Source organism: Haemaphysalis longicornis, unplaced genomic scaffold (assembly GCF_048455015.1).
Source record: "Haemaphysalis longicornis isolate Haplotype H1 unplaced genomic scaffold, Haemaphysalis longicornis Haplotype H1 scaffold_14, whole genome shotgun sequence".
NCBI lineage: Eukaryota > Metazoa > Arthropoda > Arachnida > Ixodida > Ixodidae > Haemaphysalis > Haemaphysalis longicornis.
In genome coordinates, this window is record NW_027526245.1 from 29,822,727 (window position 1) to 29,843,842 (window position 21,116).

General features: G+C 46.1%; 1 protein-coding gene across 2 annotated transcripts in view; it reads left to right on the top strand.

The window, feature by feature from the left end:
- The window catches only part of LOC144165221 (aminopeptidase NAALADL1-like), a 105,068-nt gene that overhangs the window by 54,170 nt on the left and 29,782 nt on the right, over positions 1-21,116 (top strand). For both annotated transcript variants that reach the window (XM_077695337.1, XM_077695336.1), the window contains 5 exons: positions 1,898-1,988; positions 3,474-3,557; positions 5,986-6,071; positions 8,110-8,312; positions 19,365-19,428. In XM_077695337.1, the coding sequence (XP_077551463.1) occupies positions 1,898-1,988; positions 3,474-3,557; positions 5,986-6,071; positions 8,110-8,312; positions 19,365-19,428 (528 nt within the window). The remainder of the gene's footprint in view (positions 1-1,897; positions 1,989-3,473; positions 3,558-5,985; positions 6,072-8,109; positions 8,313-19,364; positions 19,429-21,116) is intronic.

The following is a 21,116-nucleotide window of genomic DNA, read 5'->3' on the forward strand; positions in this document are numbered from 1 at the left end:
TCTCATGAGGTTTTCAGGCGATAGCAATGTATTACAGTTATTGTCTTCAAATGGGCTGAACGCCATTAGTTTAGTCTCACATGTTATCATGTGGACTGATTTTAGTAGGAGTTTTGCTTGCTTTTGCAGTTGTTTATTCAAAATAGGTGTTGTGTTCCATGTAAGATTACATTCGAAATTGCTCAGATGTATTTTATTCGGTTGGCCGGGGCACGCTGGAAACAGAATAATCGCCGCTAAGAAATAAGAGGAGATAGGTGAATCTCATCGACTTTATCTCATTGATGTTTTTATGAATTACCCACTTGGCGCACTACTATAATAAAGCATTTAGGTAATTTTTAGGTGGTAGTAGGCCGTTTTCTGCGCTTATTTCGCTGCAGAATACACAACAATGTGCGTGCGAACGGACCTGAGATGAATCAAATGACTGGCGTTGTTCGAATCAAATAACAGCTGGAACAGAATTCGCCCGTATGCTGGAGGTGACAGGAAAAGATTACGAGGCGATAATAGCTATTTCCACATACTGGAATCTATTATTCCGAGAATTTGTATTGGCATGGTAATGCAGAAACTGCGTACTTTGCTGGTAGGCTCTGAAGTGAAACTAAATCAAAAGTCTTCGGAAAGTTAATGCTGCACCACCCTGGTTGCATAAGCCATTTTGGTGGAATACAGAAGCGCTCAAAAAACAAGGACGAAGGAAGAAGTAGACAGCACGGCGCTTACTGTCTACTGTCGTGCTGTCTATTTGTTCCTTCGTCCTTGTTTTTTGAGCGCTTCTGTATTCCACCAAAATGAACACATACCAACTAGCCCAACTTTCCGTTCTTTTGCATAAGCCAAGCGTTTTGTGGCCTCTAGAGTGCTGCACGCAGCCTGCAAAGTGAACTATAGCGTGTCATAGCTATAATGTTGTCAATGCCGCAATACTGTGTGAAAAGAAGGGGCACTAACACAGTAAATATTTTTGGAACGTGGGATATTAAATCATGAAGGCAACGATAGTAATTATATCCAGAACAACACGCCTTTATTTAGGCGCTTCATTTACAAGCGTTACTTCGTAAAAACTTCACGCCTCACTTACTATTTACCCGTTATGAATGAGATCGGAATTAATCTGCATCCTCATTAGACTAAAAAATTTAAGATACAAGCATTCATTAAAGTCGGCCAGTATGTAATACCTTCGTTATTCTTTAATATAAGCATGCCGCCCTAGAACCATTCATAAATATTATTTTTACACTTTAGGCACAAGTTCGTCTGGAAATTGTAGTGTTTCTTTGAAAAAGCATCGCCATCTTCGGTTATCGGCCTCCTGGAAATGCATCTGTGCTACTACCACACTTTTATTCTAAAGTTAAGAGGTAGTCTAAAATAAATAATGCAATACATGTAACGATACATCCATGTGGATGATCATTGACAGTTTATTGCATGAACATTTAATGTGGAACGTTTTTCCATGTCGTGTCTAGTAATAAATGTTCGACAGCTCCACGTCATGAGCTTATGACGAAAAAAGGTACCATTTGCAGCAGAACAATTGATCGCTTCCTCCGTGGCCCATTAACACTAAGGCTCTAATTAGACGAAGGCCCTCTGCTTCTTGCAAGGGTAAATTTTTATCCGCGTTATTTGAGTATCATGAGGACATTGGCGTTTCTACGACATTGAAGCCTTCACCTAGTGCATACAAAGTCTTGTTCATCTTCTTTGCCTGAAACAAGGCTATATGTCATTTATATATCTTATTTTTTGTCTAATTATCGCCTAATCACTACATTTACTGCGTTTCTTCCCTCTCCCCCTTTTCCTGCAGGTCGGCGAAGTCGTGCCGGCAAAAATCTCCGCATTTTTATCTTTATTAAGAGCCTTTCTCTCGCAGTGTCTGCGGAGAGGATGGACCCCGCGTTTGCTGGTCTGCCGCCGATTCCGAGCCAGCCAATCAGCTTTCGGGACGCCACAATGCTGTTGATGTAAGCTGAATGTAGTTATTGCACGTGAGCCGAACGTCAACACAACATTGCCTAGTTTATGGATAGCCGTTTACAACGAAGCCGAACGTGCCCTGTCACTATAATCACCATCCTTTTCCCTTTGCTCAACTTCTTCCTGTTGGTATTACTAAGGGCCTTGGTAAACGTTAGGCCTATAGCTGAGCCTACAGTTGCGTAGCAGTAAAAGTAAGCCCAAACGAGGTAAAAGCTTAACATACCAGGCAACGTCAATCTTGTTCATCACCCCGAATTTGCGGCACAATTGTTGTGCGTCCGCAACCCGTGGCCGAAAATGGTATGGGGTTTGCAGCAAGTTATGTCTTGTGAAAGTTCTGTGCACTTCCCCATGAGATTAATCACAGTGGGTCGACTATTACACATCGGCCAGGGAAGTGAAGGAAGTGTAGGCTCGTCGACAGATGTTCTTTTTGAACGCAATCCAGGCGGTGTTGGGCGCGAAGTTGGGCAAGGAGCCGGCAAGAAGACCACACGACGTGCGGAAGGTCTGGTTTAGATGTGCCATGGCATGCGTAACAGAGCCCAAGGGGTCCAAGATCCAAGCGGAGGAACTCCGTGCCGATCCGGTCTCTTGAAGTTCTGCGTGGTATGCACAGGTTTCACTCTGAGGACGTGCAGGCAGTAGGCTGGTGCTTGCTGGTAGCCATTGCCTGGGGTCCCAAACTGAATGCTGCGTCCCTGCCACCTCGCCACGACGTCGGCGGTCATGGCAAAGTCGGAACCGGCCCGGTTCAGGAATACCCGCGCTCCTCAGGATAAGCCAGAAGGCAGAGGATCTGGATTATCGGTCACTGATGATTTGAGGTGAAGGCGCCGAGCATCTTTTTGACGCTCGCGCTCTTCGTCAGGATGGCAGTGGGCTCCGCTTGCAATACTGACGGAGGCACGACGCAGGTGCCTCACTCGCCAGGCTGTGGGCGCTTTCGTTACCAGGATACCCTGCAGGGCCGGGGATCGACCGTACTGTAAGGGGCGTGTGGCAGGTCTTGTGCAGCGAGCTGCAAAAACGTTCAATGCACTGTTTGGCGGACTGCTTACGTAGGATAGCGATAAGGGAACGACGTAGGGCCTCAGCACAATCGGGGAAAAATGTACGCGCGGCGTTAAGTGGCGTGCTATGACCGTTAATTTTTCTAGTTAAATTAGAGCCGATGATAATCCTCACCTGCGTAGTGTTTGCCCATTTTTGTTGGTCATATGCAGTTAATGCCCTTCCCGGGACCGCAACTGGACCTTACTTTCTCTGAAGAGTTCGTCCGGTACGGTCAAGGGTGGTATTTTTGCTAGAAATTTATTTTATTTGCATCCTGTGATAAGTATCTGTATGTTTACGTTCTTACTGCCAGCTTTAATAACTTACAGTAAAAGGAATGAGCCGCAGCTTCTCCTTTAATGTGGCAGTTAAACAAAAAAACATCTAATCTTGATGTCCCTTATCTAAAACAGGACACTAAAAGGTCCCGAAGCTCCCCGCCACTTCCAGCCGAACAAAAACGAGACATTCCGGCTAGGCGATGGATCACTGGAGACGTGAGTATAAATGCTGCATATCAGGGTTAGTTCAGAATTTGTTCAGCCGTTGTGCATTAGGGTTTAATTCTGCTGCAACAGTGTGTTCACTTTTTTGTTAAGCATTACCACTAGGCTACAACCCGTTATCACTTTTTCGGAGCCAGCACGGTTGAAACGCTGTTGCCGCTCGCACAGAAGTCCTTTGAGCGAACGCGCAAGATTGGTATACAAATCCATGTTTTCCGGCCTTTCACCGAATGGCATCGTAACTAAGTTCCGTTCTAAATTTAGCTAAGTGGCCATCTGTGTTCGTGAAAAATTAGGCATACTCGTTAAAACTATTCGGCAACTGATGTGTCCATTCATAAAGGACTTCAAAATTCTTGGCCGATGCCGTGGATTAGTGTATTTAGAGAAACGATATTTGATTTTCATGCACGTTTAATTCGACCGTCTTTGCAAAAGTAGCCAACATCAATACTTAGGTTCATTTTCCTTGTAGGATAGAGGAATGTTTAACATTTACGATAAGTTGCCCGTAGTTTTCTTCAGGCTAATAAATTTTGGTCGAGAGGTGTATAGAGTGAGTGAGTGAACAACTTTAACGGAGCTTCAAATAAAGAATGGTGCGCGCAGGCCCCAGATGGGGTGGTTCCCTATTCGCGGGACCCAGGTGTATAGAGACCCATTAAGAAGCCAGTACAGCCATTTTCACCTCAGCTCAGAACGCTAAAAAACTACTTCACATTACGCTTCAAAGGAACTTTGTTACAAACCATGGAAGAACTAAACCGAGCACCTTCCAGTGTGAAATCTGTTAAAACAGCCAAACTGGAGGCTAGTTTTACGGAGGTTGAATTTAGCGTTCGCATATTTCTAGAGCGTAATTTTAGAGTCGTCTTAGCGAGTAACTGTCTTATAGTTTTTTTTTCCCAGATATGCCGGTAAAACAATAGTTAAAATCGTTTTCTCTAACGATACTGCCTCCATACGTGACCATGACAGCAGACAGTAATTTTGTAACCCTTACGTCTTTACTGCGCCCTAACTACTTATGACAAGTTAATGAAACTCAGCACAATGGTAGACTCGTCTTAGCGGCTAATTGCCCTGTAATTTATTTCCGGAAATTTTACATACCCCAAGGGTTAGAGTCGTTTCCTATATTCCTACTTCTTCCGTTGCCTGCTGCAGTGCGCACCGATGGTCCTAAAGTCGTCTTCACCTCTATACACAAATGCATTGCTGGAAAGATATTTTTAAGGCAATATAAGCCCTAGAATAAATATAGTCCTGTATAAATGAAAATATAGAGGCCCTATGACTTTGAACAGCGGAGCTGTTCCAGGGACGACAGTCTCAGCCAGGGATTCCGGCCACGCAAAACCGGTTACCGCAATACAAGAAAATCATAGAAACTAAAACATGGTCTTAGGGCCTCGATATTTTGATAAAAGACGGCTTATATTGCCACTTCCCAAGAATGCATTTGTGCTTGTAGGTTAAGCCGAATTTAAGGGGATCGTTTTAAGCCTGATCTTTGTGAGATGGCTTTCCCACATTGAGGGGTGGCACACGGAAGTAATACCACATGTGAAGGAAGTATCCGAACAGAAAACGAATAACTGTTGTGTTATCGCAAGTATCCGGAAACAAATTCTATGACAATTAGCCGATAAGACGGCTCTGATGTCGCGTACCACAGCTTCGCTGGTCATACTTCTTTACGGAATCCAAGGGCTCTGATTTTGCTTAGATTAATATGAATTTTTCTATACTGGCAACCTGTTTTGCGCGGCGGAGAAGTCTTCCCCAGAGAGAGCGGGGCACGAGACTAGCCCAGGCTGCCGTCAAGGCCAGCGCTAGAGCAGCTACGCTGTTAAAAATTGAAGCGACAGGCTTGCCCATGTTTTCTATCGTGCGCTACACTGGCCGAGGTTGAGCAGCTTCCCGTAGGTCCTAAAGAGCCGGGCTGCGCATTCGCGAGGAGCAGTGACGTCACACGGCGCACACATTTCTCGCTGCCCGGCGTCTCTCACACACCCCACGCGCCCAGTCTTCGCCGACCTCCGTCCCGCACTTGGCGGCCCGGTCACTTGATGATCTTGCGAGGGTGGCCGGATGTGGAACCGATGGCTCGTGCGTCGCAGCAACACCGGCGTGCTTCTGTCGAACCATCTTAGCTCTGGGGCGATTGGTGACGCTGCACCGGGGCCGCTTGATAAGTATACATGTGTCACATAATGCGTACACCGTGTGTGTGTCATTGAAGCAGCAGTAAGCACGATAATCCAGCTAATCCTAGACAGCCAGGAAAGCTAAGAATTACCAGCTTAACCTTAGCTCACGCTACATATATCTTGGCATAGCCGAGCTTAGCCACTGCTAATATTTGTTTAATTGCGGCGTGCGACGAGTGCCCTGATTTGTGTTTGCTGAAGTGCAGGCTGCTGCGCCTACGGGTTAACAACGTGTTCAACCTGGCGCTCGTCAATAACGTCATCGCTACCATGCGGGGCTCAGTGGAACCCGGTAAGAAGGAGCATTCTGCCATATTTTGTGGTTTTTCAGAATTTTGTCCGAACAAGTATCCCCAATTACAGTATTATATATATTAAAGGTGTTACATTCATTAAATCTCCATTTTTGTGATAATGCAAGGCCTCACACGGTTCGCAATTATCTCTATTCCTTTTCCTTTTTCTTATTTCTTTTTCGCTCAAAATTTCGCACGGGCAATTATCTCCAATTACGCTATTATGACGATTAAGGGTGTTACTCCCGTAAAATCTGCATTTTTGTGGAAATACTGGTGTTGCACGGTCCTGGCTGGTGGCACTCAGCAAATAATGCTACGCATAAAACATTCATGCCTTCAGCATTCTATAATTTTTCTGCGAAGGTCCTTCACCTGCCTGGTTTTGGCAGATGCAGGATTAAGCCATAGCAACGGCATCAATGTTGCTAAAGGCCCTGCCAAATTACTGACGGCCCAGCTGAAAGGGTTAGGGGGAGGGGGCACGGGTATATGCAGTGGACTGACTTGGGCCTTACCTTACGCTTTGACATCGAACGCCGTCTAACTGTGTCACCAGATGACATAAAGTTTAGCGTTGCTTAACAGGTTGCTCAGCTTAACGTTAGTGCTAGCCATAGGAAATCGCAAAACATATAACTGACAAAGGCGACTTGCCAATGGCTTTTATAGCAACGTCGAGAAAGAAGGAGGGACCCAAAGACAGGATCATAAGTACCTTCGGCGCCGAGATCTCACGCTCCACAAGCGGAGAGGTCCCTAAAACTTTGAGCGAACTCCATGACCGTTGCACATGGCCGCAGAAGAATACGGGAAAACTCATTTTAAAACTTCAATCAATCAATCAATCAATCAATCAATCAATCAATCAATCAATCAATTAAACAATCGGTTTTATTTTCACTCAAAAATGCTGCGAAAAAGGAAGGCCGGAGAAACAGCCGCCCAGTTGCGGCTTCACGCTTATGCGGACACCCATCGGCAGTGGATACAATGCAGTCACACAAGCACACACATAAAAACATTAAAACATATACTTAAAAACATAAGTAAGCATTTTAATATGGCATTAAAATAGACACAATAAAACAAAAGGCAGTCTCATGCACTCTTTAAATGAACATTTAGGCAGTTTTCTTTCGTCTCAATTGTATAACGTCGACTTCTTTTAATTGAAAATACTTTATTATGGTTTAATTTGAAAATATTTGGAACTAATTTAATACGGCAATACTTTTCCAATAATTGAACATGTACAGTCATTAAAAACGTTCGAGTCAATCAATCAATAAGGCAATCAATTAGTCAGTCAGCCAGTCAATCAATCAACCAATCAATCAATCAATCAATCAATCAATCAATCAATCAATCAATCAATCAATCAATCAATCAATCAATCAATCAATCAATCAATCAATCAAAAATAATTATTAATAAATCACTCGATAAAAACCAATCAATTGATCAATCAATCAAGAAAGCAATTTCTACGTATAGGAAGAAACGTATCCTGCTTTCACGCGATATTTTGTGCAGCACTCAGCAAAACAGACGTTCATCATTTACGTTCTGTTCTAAGGCACAGAATCCTTGCAGATACCTTGGCGCAAATTAAGTATATAAGTGCTATAGCAACCCATAAAGATTGTTAGCCAATCCTTTTTACTGGCGGGCAAGGAATGACGCCGTCGACTCCAGTCATGCTACTAATTAAAGTCGCGACCTCCGCGGTCTTGACCTAATGACGGAGATAGGTAAACAATGCATGCTGTTCAAGTCCACAGTAATGAAACGTTCGGAAAACATCAGGAACTCAAACACACGTCTTTTCAATGTGCATTTCATTTGCGTAATCTAATCAGGTTGTAATTGTAATACGAGTAGTGAACATAAATTAGCGTAAACGTGGCAGAAGGCAGACGTGACAAAGTAGTTCAAGCTTGCTCAGGAGTTGATTTTGATAGCTGCGTTCACGCCCACATTTTGTGCAGCCTCCGTAAAGTGTACGGTATCGCCCTCTATGCTGCCCATCAGACAGGTATGTCGTGGTGGGAGCACAGCGGGACTCGTTCGGCCACGGCGCCCTTCGGCCAGCGCCCAGCACGGCCTCCTTGCTCGCCCTGGGACAGGCGCTGGGCAAGCTGAAGGAGCTGGGATCGCGGAGCCGCCGAAGCATCCTGCTGTGCAGCTGGGCAGCGGGAGAGTACGGCCAGGTGGGATCCACCGAGTGGGTCGAGGTAGGGACGCCCTCTGTGGACGAGAAAGGGCACAAGTATAGTTTGCCCTCCATCATTGTAGCGTAAGCTACACTGGCCGAGGTTGAGCAGTTTCGCGTGGACCTTCACGGGCCGTACTGCGCAAGCGCGAGCAGCATTGGATTGGGTCGGATTTTGTTTGGATTGAAATAAATGGGATTGTATTAGGCTGGATTGGAAATCCAATCTAATTGGAGTACGGGTGCGTAAAGAATTCGGTCTGCACGTTCGCCGGTCTGCGCTTTCCAGAGGAGGGACGTCATAGCCGCGGCAGACACACTGGCGCCGTCGCGTGTCTAGCTGTGCGCCTCCGCTGCGGAGTAGCCAAGTCTGACGCTGCGCCGGAGCCGCTTGATAGCCGTTTCGCGTGGCTCCTTGAGAGCTGTACTGCGCATGCGCGAGGAGCAGTGACTGGACTGGACTGGACTGGACTGCATTGGATTGGATTGGGGTGGATTAGCTTGGGTTAGGTTGGATTGGATTGGAAATCGTTTTAGCAGCAGTAAGCATGGTGATCAGCCAATCCTAGACAACCAGGAAACCTAAGAATAACCAGCTACTTATATCTGGAATAGCCGAGCCAAGCCGAGCCCGCTACTTAAATCCTGGCATAGCCGAGCCAAGCCACTGCTAATTTTTACTTCCGTTGTTCAATTAGTGACGAATAAGTTAAACCCATTGGCGGAAAATTATACGGCAACAAGAGCGGCTTAATAGCCATTTTTATTTTTGTTTTGCTGGTATTTTGTGAGAGTTCGTTGGCCAGAACTACGGTAGACAAATGGAGCTGGAAATCAAGTATTTCATACGTAGAATTTCATTCACAAGCACGACGTTCGCACATAAATACAGTGTAAATTCTACATTTCAGAGCAAAATTCCCACAAAGAACCGGTATTCAAAACAACACAGGGCCATAATTTCACGAAAATACTTTGAGGAGGATTCACAGCGTGAGAAAATGTATTCCCGTTCCCTTTATTAAGTTGGAAAAGCTTGCGCAAACAGAGGAGGAAGAAACGTTGTGTTGGCTAGTGAGGTAATCAGGTAGTCTGATTTACAACAGAATAAGGTCCTCTGATTTACCTGTCCTGAGGCCTCTAAAATCCGGCAAATGATGCAGTTCTCTTGAGCATAGAAATTTGTTATGCTTGATGTGTTCAAGTGGACTTGCTTAAAGGAGACAAAGGTGTAGTGTCAAATATCTGTTTTTTTATTTATTCATTTATTTCGGTATTCTCGATGTTTCAGAGGTTATTACTGAGAAGAGTGAGATAAAAGACACAGTGCAAGTATGGCCGTTTTAAATGAAACAATACCAGTATTACGGTCAACAGGGCCCGACGTGGTGTGGTCCCATTCTCTCTTCTTCAGAAATCAGTTAAAATATAAATCGGTGTGACTGCAAGTTAAATTTGTGAGTGGAAGAGTCAGGCAATGAACACGGGTGTCAAGAAAACATCGTTTTTTTTTTTGTCGTGGTTATTGCACTTTGTTTTGGAGAAGGTTTAACGAGGCTTAAACGAGCAATTTTCTTGGGAACGGTTAAGGTTAAGGTTTGCTTTCATAGAGGATATACTACCTGTTCAAGAGCAACAGCAAACAATAAGGTCCGTTTGTGGATGAGTTCCAGGGAGGAAGAAAGCTTTGATACATGTTCATCCCAGACAGCATTAGCCTATTTGAGGTTAGACAGAGAAAGTTTTCTATACAGCACTAATTCAAAAGAAAGAGGAGCTAATAAAAAATTACGACTTAAGCAGAGAAGCATGCAATTAAATTTTCGGTTACGTAGTCAGCGTGCGTCTGCAAGGAAAGGTTGCTATTTATGCCGATATCAAGCTATCTGTACTTGTAAACTTGTGTGAGCGGAAGTTTGCTGATTACATGTGGATAAAGACTGAGTGGGTGGTGACTGCGGAATGTTCTTATTTTGGAGTGTATAAGGTTTCGCCGCATCAACCAATGAAAACGCCACGCTGAAAGGTTGTTCAGGTCACTTTGAAATAGCAAGCAATCGCTAGGATTAAGTATTTTCGGTAGATACAGAAGTGATCTGCGGAAAGGCAGATTAAAAAAAAACAACTATGACTCGGATGCTGCTGCCAAAAACTGCAACTTCCTGAACAGCATCCTTAATAAAAAGAATGGCTGCCAAAATTCAGCCTAACTGCCATCATACTCGCCTCATTGGAAAGGACTGTTATACGAGTTTAACGGTAGGGGAAGAAGCCGTAACAGTGGTTGTCCCATCTCTCTTCTGCTTTTATACGCGTAATGTTTGTAATATGCGTTGGGCTCACTTTTTCAAAGTGGTTTGAAATACTGTGACACTTTTGTCTATTGGAACGAGTCGACGCTGCAACTTAAGTCTAGGCTGCGTGGTCCGAGGCAACAACTTTGTCTCAATGGTTGCCCTCATGCATTTAAAGTTGCCTATTTTGTTGGAGGCACGATTACTGCCGCTGAGGAAATCGCGGTGTTCTGGGGAAATTGGTATTTCATAGCTGACGAGTAAAGCGCAAAAGGTAAACAATACACGAAAGAAGGACAACAGAGACGATCCCGTACGCAACGGTGCTTCTGCGCCAAAGGAATATATTTGCAAGCAGAGTTCCAGTTTCGAACTAGCCTACGGAGGCACCGCTCCTACTGATGCACCATGCCAAGCAATTGCGTGGCTAATTCCGGTGGTCGTAGGGGTGGTCTAAGTGTCGCTATAGGAACCCGCTGATGCACGAATGATAGCTGGCGTAGCGTTTCTTCTATGGAATAAGACCCCCATTTAGATCAGCGTTCTTAAAGAGGTTCTTAATTTATGGCCTTTTTAATTTATACTGAAATCTTATTTTAAAAATCATACATTTAGCGCACTTTCGGTCTCATAGTGGCTATGCAGGACGCTATACAGTCTAGAGTAGGCAATGGTAGTTCATGTAGAGATCCCGCCATAACCACACTAGGGACGTGTATTCGCAATCCATATCTTTTATACGCAAGCGCTGGATAGGGGCACTTTTGACAGCGTAGGCGTACCTAGAGCTCATAAAAACATTTCACTGAAATAACTAGAAGGCTAAGCAGACCTAAAACGTCTAAAACAATTCGTGTTCTAAAATAAATAAACGCACGCAGGCTTGCCGCAGCTGTAGCCTTCGCTTAGCTAGCTAAAAGATTGTGAAAACCGAACAAAAGTCCAAAACCACTCAGCGTAAAAGAAACGTCGTACTTAAACCCATTTACCATAAATAAAACCAGGCTAGTGACCCAGCAAGTTTCAACAGTAACCATGCAGTATAACATACTTTAAACCCATTTTAATCTTCGCCCGCACGAAAAAGCCAGAGCGGACCAGCATGACAACATCTGCGGGTAGCCCCAAACTTGCGACGTCGCGGCTCCCGTGGAGCAGCCGACGGACTGGCTGCGGTTGGCGCGCTGCTACGCAGTGTGTAACACGTTATGGTTTGGCGACTGACGTCATGCCGCCCGGCCACGTGGGGATGGTGAAGACTACGGCCGGTCTGGGCGCGCGCGTCAGGTGATGACGTCAGGTATGTCCTCCTGTTATGGCGGCCGCTCGGCGTTCGTTTTGTCGAAACCGAAACTGACACGAATAAACGACGCCATAAATGAATTTTTACGCCGTACTCGACCGTCCAATATGTCATTCTATGATTAGTGGGCTGGTAGGCACGCATAGCAGCGAAAAAAGAAAACGTGACATGAAATTTTCGTGTCAGTACTCTGTTAACCTTCGTTTGTTGAGGCGAAGCCGTTCTCGTCCTTATTGGAATCGGGTGTTGGGAAGGACAGGAAGTGCTCGTGTGACCACGGCGAAAACAGCGGTAGCAGTGGCGTACGCCTGAAACGAACATACGGGTAACAAAACGACACGACATTTTATTTATAACAAACAAGGTTTTAAAGGGACACTGAAGTGATTTGTAAACAATGCGGGATTACGAGCGCGAATTGTAGTCCGGAGTCCCTAGGCCCTGTTTCGACCACTCTGAGCGCGTTTACGCGAATTTATTTAGTAGAAAAATCAATTCGAAAATGCTGTCCTCCTCTCTTTACGCTCGCCCATTTTCTGTGGAGTTTTCGTGTGACGTCAGCAGGAGAGGAGCTGGCAATTGGCTGCGCTACTGCACGGCTCGCCGACCTTCCGCGACCGAGTCAGTCGGCCCAGCGTTTAGTCCGCCGGACGCCGACGGGTCGTCGCAATTCTCTCGATCAGTTGAAGCTAAGCCACAACACGTTTGGGAATGGACGAATGTGCTTTTCTTTACTTCGTTAGTTTGTACACTGTATCTAGCTCGAAGTCAAGGTCGCTTCACACAAGCGCTGCACAAGCGCACATGCGACGCTTCGCTGACTGGTACGCCAGTAGGAAAATATAAGGCCTCTTGAAGGGGGTGAAGAGTCAGCGAAGTCAATATAGGTACTAAGGAAATAAAATCAAGTGATATTTTTATCGTACAGCGTAAAACTAGGGGGCGGGAAGCACTTTTTTGCGCTGGGCGAACAAGCACAGCGGTCAGCAGCACGACTACGCATCTGCGAACGCTTTTCCGTCTACGAAATGCAATTGCTAGACGTGAACTATTGTGGAAACTCGGGGGACGCTTACTGCACGAGCGCAATACAACAAATAGTCACCTAAGCTGCTTGAAATACTAAAAATAAATAAAAGTGTAAACTGGTTATACATTATATAACTTATATTTCCATCACGGCATCGCCCCTCCCGTAGTCTAGTGGTCTGGAGCGCTAGGTACGTTGTTTTGCCAGTCGCAAGTTCGAATCCCCGCGGGTACATGCTTTTTTTTTATAAGTTCACTTTTTCGTTTTTCGGCGATGTTTTCTATACTGGGTTCACCTTTTTTGGGGCCGCAACGTTCATTGGTCCACGAACTAGTCTACAGAACTCCCGCAGGCTGGCACTGGCGCGCTAGCGAGTTCTCGTTGGCGTGCTGTTGCCATATGCACCGACTGCATGCAGGCAGTGGGCCCAGGCCAGAATTAACAGACTCTTGGACTGGTGCGAACACGCTTTTTACGATACAGGCATGAGTGAGGCAAGCTCCAAATATGGGGGAAAAGCGCATGCATTTGAGCGTCTGCGGGGACGCGGAGGGCGTTCATGCACTGCGTAGGGCTCAGCCAATGAATGCTACGATTCCAAGCCGTCCTGGGAGGCTTATCCTATGCATTTTACAGTCGGCAACATGGCAGAAGCGCGGTACTACGATTACTGTGATATTGAGAATGCCCATCCAACGATGCCATCGGATGTCAAAAATGTTGTTTTACAGAACCGAAACCGAAACCGAAACTTGTTTGATTGCTTACCTTGGGCATCGTCCAATCACGGTGCCCCCTCCTCCCAACGTCACAGCTTAGTTGGTGCGGCCGCCGCAAACCGCGCATGGTAGTTTTTCTTCTTTCGCGCTTTGTAAAATAATTATCGATTAGTCAACCGGATAAACGATGAAAAGTGTGCTAATTTGAGCCAGTCTACGCAGTGCAAGCAAAAACGGGAGCTTGAAAAATTCACTTCAGTGTCCCTTTAATAAATGAAACACACGTCACAAAATTCAATTAGTTCGAAGAGAAACAGACAATTCAGATTGGAAACAGTGCTTATCGAATTTTAATTCGGCTCCATAAGCTTTCTTACCGAAGAAAAACCTCTGCACAGAACGTGAAAATTCCGTTGTGATATGTTGAAACGTGCCCATGCATGACTTGGTGTGCCCCTTGCAGCTACGTGAATTGGAAGGCTAGAGCTGGCATTACATTCAAACGAACATAGCATGTGCGTATGCGCGGTGTTGAAACTGCCTGATCCCACCTTATACTTATTAACGACGTATCAGAAAAAGGTGCAAAGTAACGAATTAGGATGTTCGGCAGAACTTGAAGTATGTTGAAGTGACGCGAACGGTGCTTCGTCCCCGAACTTTCGTGCGAGCGATGTGGAAGTAGAAGTATTCAACGCGGGTTGTTCATTTTCTCAGACAGACGGGCCAGGTTTTGAAAATACAATTTACGGTACAGTGCTATTTCAAGGAGATTGGGACTGAACTGTGCATGCTCAATTTGAAAGAAACGCGCAAACTCCGAAAACCGACGAGACGCGCAGCGGATTTATGCCATATACCCTTGTATATACCCTTGTACGTATATACACCAAACGCTGTAGCCGCAATGGACCTTCCGTTTTCTATTCGAGAGCTCGACACGGCCATCTCGAATGTCAAGAAACGTTCTTCTCTAGGTCATGATGACATACCTTACGAAGCGATTTCCCATCTGTCTCACCATTCCCGCCTACGCCTTCTGGAATTCTACAATTCAACCTGGCTCTGTGGTAGTGTTCCTACAGAATGGAAAATCGCTAAAATTACTGCAATCCTAAAACCTGGGAAGCAACCGACAAGATTCGGCTCATTCCGGCCTATCGCCTTACTAAGCTGCATTGGGAAAATCATGGAAAAAATGATGTTTAAGAGAATTACGTGGTACTTGGAAAGCAGAAACCTTTACCCACCTGAAATGAATGGCTTCCGGGGAAACAGATCCGCTATTGACAACATGATCGCTCTCGTCGCTTCACTGGAAGAAGAACTACAAAGCGGACACATACCGACCGTAGTATTTCTTGATATAAAGTCAGCATTTGATTCAGTCTTGCACACTGCAATTTTGGAGTCCTTAGCTGTCCTTGGTCTTGGTGGAAGACTGTACGCCTGGATGGCGAGCTACCTCAAAGGACGTGAAATCTTCATGTGCACGCCAGAAGGCCCTACTTCCCATCACAATATACAGAAAGGAGTACCTCAAGGAGCCGTTTTAAGTCCTCTATTATTCAACCTTACGCTTATCCACCTAAAGCGTACGCTCCCTCCCGGCGTCAAGGCCACACTTTATGCAGATGACATCTGCATTTGGTGTGCGGCAAAGTCACATCGTACAACGCAACAGCGGCTGCAGAAAGCTTTGAGTAATGTGTCTTCGTACCTTGCGTCCAAGGGTCTTTCTTCCGAGAAAAGCGTTGCCATGGCGTTCACCCGCAAGCGGATGAGACAATACCCTCTAATCCTTGGCGGTCGTTGTCTGCAATACGCACGAACCCAAAAATACCTTGGGATCATCGTAGATAGAAATCTATCATGGGCGCCGGAAGTCAAGCGATTACGTACTCGTCTCTCTGCGGTGGCACAAGTTATTGGATACCTTGCTGGATGTCGATGGGGCAGCGACTGCAGATCCATGGTGCTTCTCTGCAAAGCATATGTAGACGGCTTGCTGCGCTACAGCCTGCCTGTTCTGCAACGGCTGTCACCCACATGCAAAAAGCAACTCAATGCGGCTAGAAATAACTGCCTGCGTACCTGCCTCGGCCTTCCTAAGGGCTCATCGTGTGTTGGCACTGTCGCGGAGGCTGGTTGCTTGCCTTTAGATATTATTAGAATGCAGGAAACATTTCGAATATGCTTGAGGCATACGCTGCACGCAAAATCCAAGTTCTTGGCAGGTATTGTACGATGGAACAAAATTTCGAGCTTCGCAGAAATTCTAAATACTATAAACATCTCTGTACCTATCCAACGACCCAACCACGACAACTCATGCCATCTGATTTCCCGCCTTGGACTCTATCACCCCTATGCATAAAATTAAACATACCTGGACTCACATCAAAAAACGTTATGCCTCAGATATGCCTCCTTCAACTAACACTTGCCCATATAAGTGATCAATACTCTCGTATGACCCACATTTTTACTGATGGATCATCTACGCCTGACTGCAGTTCTTCTGGGCTTTTCATTACATCCACCGGCCAAGCACTCTCATACCGTCTTGAGCGCCCAACATCATCTACATCTGCTGAGCTTCATGCCATCAAACAAGCACTTCGCTACATTCTCCGCCAGCAGCCAGCACAGTGGGTAATCTTTACGGATTCGAAGGCAGCACTGCAATCTCTTCGACGTGCGAGCTGCTTCAGCATTCACGAACATATATCCCGCGATGTCTCTTACCTAAATCATCTAGTTTGTGTCGCCGGACACCGCGTGATACTGCAGTGGATCCCTGCCCACTGCGGCATCATAGGGAATGAAAAAGCAGATGAGGCTGCCAAGGGAGGATTGCAACTGCGGAACGTGAGGAACATTTTCTTCACGAAGCACGATGCCTCTAGGCTAGCAAAGGAGCTTGTTTTCAGGGAAAGAAGCACCTTCTGGTCTCTCCCGGAAAACCAGCACCCATTCCTGCATCATGTCGACCCAACTTAGGCACTGAGGTTACCGGAGCGACTTACACGTCGGGTAGAGACTTTGCTACCACATACCTACCACTACCTACCGCTACCTACACATACCTACCGCTATCGCCTTTGCCTAACCTCGAACCCCTATTGTGACAACTGCGGTTCACCAGAAACCGTCGAGCATATTTTACTGGACTGTCCTACATACTATCAAGCAAAAAACAACCTCGCACAGAAGATCGAGTGCCTCAACCACAGTTCCTTGACTTTAAAAGCACTTCTGGGATCATGGCCATCTCCCTCCTCTCAGCGTAAAGTGCTAACCGCATTATTTGAATATCTCAATGACATCGGCGTCGCTGAGCTGATATACGACCAGACCATTCTTGCACTGTACAACCGCCCATAGACTTTTCACGTGTCGCACTGACGGACCCCAACGCACACGCTTCTTCCTTTTTTTTCTCTTCTTTTATTTTCTCCTTTCTTCTCTCCCTTCCACCTTTCTTCCTATTGCAACTTTTTCCCTCTTCGCGTACCCCGCAGAGTAGCATGTCGGCGTTAACATGCCGGCAGGCCTCTCTGCTTTCCTCTAATAAAGAGCTTTCTCTCTCTCTCACATATATATTCTAGTTCACTCTACCACGGAGGAAAGCATACTCTCCTTTGTGCATCTAGCCGAGCGAGATCGCCAAAGAACTGCGTTTGTCCTCGCCGCACCGGCCACTTTCTGCGGGATGCGTTCACCGTTTTTTTCGCTGCAACTTCGCCCTAGGTGCGTTTCGCTTTCGCTCGTCACCGCGGCCAGCGCATACCTGCAGCTGCAAGAAATGAGTGAAAGCCCCTTGCTCCTCGAACCTCTTCAAGTCCACAAAGCTCCTAATGAACCAAAAACTCTGTCGGATCGCGGGAAAAGTTGTGAACTCTGCAGTTAAAACAAAGATGGCCCCTTCACTTCGGTGGAACTCGAGGAACACGCGCAAATGCTTGCGCCTCATTTAAAAGACACCCAAACAAAATTCCCCCGCACCTCCCCGAAGGGAATCGTGCAGAAATGCGAACGCATTGGGTGCACCGATGAGTGTGTTGCGAGTAATGGCGTAATTAATGACGAGAGTGTGAACGTAATAATTTATTCATCAGCACCTGTTTGTGTTATCGTTGTACCTGACGGCCACAATCACTGCCTTGTGATCGCTAAAGTGCACGGTCAAAGGGTCTTTGAGAAGCATACGCGCGTCACAGTTTCGCGTAAAGACCAGATCAATGCAACTCCCGTGAATGGTAGTGGGGCACGTGTCGAAGCCGGCAGAGAGACAATGCATAGAGTGCCTGGTCTGCATGTACTCGACCAGCCACTCGCCACTCTTCTTGCGCACGTCAACGTTGAAGTCGTCAACCAAGACTATGGGGTCAGAGGGTTTGGAGCGCACGCGCACACTTTCCATAGCCGCGTCCAGCTGCGCGGCAACGGCGTCTCGAGCGAGGTTGGGCGCGAGGTACACGGTCATTACAAAGACTCCGTCTCCGGTGTAGGCAAGGGTGTACAAGTCCTTGTACGGAGACGTGTCTCGAACGGGAGACGTGGCAACGGCGTGCGATATCAAGTTCCCATACACGTTAGACACGAGACTAACACCGCAGTACTCGCCGTCCTTGCCGCTTCGAGCAAACTAGTACAGCTTGCTTCAAGCGCATGCGTTCGGCATTGAGCGCGGAGAGATAACACCTGCGTGCGCACGCCGACGGTGCACGACCACCCCCGACTAAGAAATGCATTCGCATTTACGACGACGACGACGACGAAGGCAGAACTACGAGGCGCGCGCTCACGTGCGCTCGCGCTGGAGGAATGCAGGCGCACGCCGCTCGATGGACGCAAGACAACCCCCGACTAATAAATGCATTCGCATTTAAAAGTTTCTGCATACTTTTATCCGTACACTATGCGCCTCGCCGCGTCTTCCTCTTCCTAGGAAACCCTTTAGTAGAAAATGGCACTAAAATGGGCTTTAAAATAAATAGGCAGTTCCAGAACGTCGATGTTCAGATAAATATTCACAGACCCGATGAACCGTTCCCACAGTTGCAGAAAGGCATTCACGAAGCATGTGCAAAACCACGGTTCTAGACATTTGAGATTTGTTTAGAAAAAAAAAATCACGAGCCATCCACTTTGCGTAGCTGGATGGCCAGCCAAGCTGTTTAGCTGTTATTTATATACCTTCACTAAACGAAAGTAATCCTGATATCTAAATCACGCACGGTATAATGATAAGCTTTTCTTAACGGTCAATCGAAATATAATCGCATTGGAGAAAATTTTTATAAATGAAAAAATACCATTGTTTCAAATAAAATTGCTTTTCCTCAAGCCGTTTCTGATTGCCCACATGAAAAATCCACGCACCGCAAACCTTTTAACCTTGGCTTTAAAAGAAAGCTGTGAAACTTGATTCCGAGTTCAAAAGTATGCGGTTCATAAAACACCAATACCGGTGTAACAGGCTTGAAAACTTTCAACGTATCGTTATTTTGGCGCAAACGTTCTGACAACAATCGGGACAGGAAACAGTTCGTGTGGTAGGTTATTGCGCGATTAAATTTTAAAATAGGACTGGATGTATATACTGACCTGAAATGACACCAAGCGCAAATGATTTATCAATTTTATAACAAATGGGTTTTAGTGTCAATAGTTTCCTCTTACGCAAAAGTTTTATCTCCTCGCGTATTTGTTTCTCTCGCAGGAGCATCTGTTCGAGCTACAGTCACGAGCCACCGTCTACCTGGACATAAGCGAGTGCTGCTCCGGTAAGAGTTGCTATTGAACCACACTTCTCTTCTACTTAGCGCCGAATTCTCTTCGACTTAGCGCCGTTCTAGGTTGACAACAACTAAAAATCGGGCATTTCGTTTTTGTTTTCGACGCACTGCTAAATGAACAGAAATGTTCGTAGAGAAGTAATCTAGCCTTGATATGTGCGTTTTATACATATGCTGCATATCGTTCTGGCTGATTTGACATATTGTCTTATGTTGTTCTCAGCCGAATGGGATGAGCGGCCGCTTGAACTTCTTTCCATTTCTTCAATTGCCGAATAAAAGTTTAACATTGGTGCCCTGGATAAAAACTATCCTTCACAAAGGGGTCGAGCTGGCTTTACTGTAATACACTTTATGAGCAGTTCAGCGCTCATGTTTTTCCTTGTGTGTTTCCGCCTCTTCTGTACCCTCCTATTCGGTTATATATGCAGTTGTCATGTTCCCAGCTGTAAAAGGATAGATGCTCTGTTTGATTCCATTGTCAAAGATGACAAATGTCAAATGTCAAAGATGACTAGTTGCTTGTTAGGAGTACGCGAGCGAACGGCGAATAGGAGGGCTGATTTGCCAGGCCAGCACAGCCACTTGTCTTGCTTTGATGCAGCATTAGCGTTTCGGCAAATTGTTTTCTTAGGGGACGGCATATTCACGGCTACCGTACCGGTAACAGTAGACCTGCAGCTTTGTGGTAATAAAATATATACGCCGAGTATGTGACTCCTTCTCTGCATGCTTTTTATTGAGCGCTAGCGAATATGTCTGCGTTTAGGACGAACCGTGCCTTCCCGTTCCAACCATTAGCATTGCCATAACAATCTATACCCTAGTAACTTACCAAAGCATCACACAGCACTACAAGCTGAGTGCGCAACAGTATCCTCCTGCACACCCGTCGTTCACCAAGGAACACTAGCATAAACTCGGACAAACACGTTCCCACACCTATCACCTTTACGCCATCAATCCCACTCTCTAGAGCCCTACCTGCTCACACTGGCGTGCGATCTGTACCTTTTACCACATCGTGTGGGCCTGCAACGGAAACCCGAATGTTCGCCCAATCCCCAACCCTTCCCATGAGCAGTGGGAGAGAGAACTGGCCAGTTCCAGCAGCAAAACTCAGCTTCGGCTGGTGGAACGTGCGAAGATGGTAGCAAGCTCCAACGGGATCCTGAAATGAGGAATCCGACCCCGTGCTCCCTTTTTTCTTTTTTTTTTTTTGCAGATTATAGTTGACTCTCTCTCTCTCTCTCTCTCTCTCTCTCTCTCTCTCTCTCTCTCTCTCTCTCTCTCTCTCTCTCTCTCTCTCTCTCTCTCAATACGCAGGCGCATTATTTTATGTCACGCGCCTCTGACGAATCGGAGAGCACGCATTTCCACTTCGTTCGCGAAAGGTCCTTCGTGATATTATGGGGCACGCTGTGAACGCTTTGCGCGTAAATGTAGGGTTTCACGGTTCACGGAGCGTAGAGAAACTGCACACGCCACATAGCTACCGTGTACGCAGCTGTAGGTGCGCTGATGTGGGTGCCTCCACTAAGTACAGAAAATGTTCATGCGTTTGCACAATCATGTCACATGAGCTGTAGTCATCAAAGCTGTATTTTGGTTTATGAAGCGAAATCATCCTAATTTTGAGACAAGCGCGCGCAGACTTTTTCATGTGTTAAACGCGG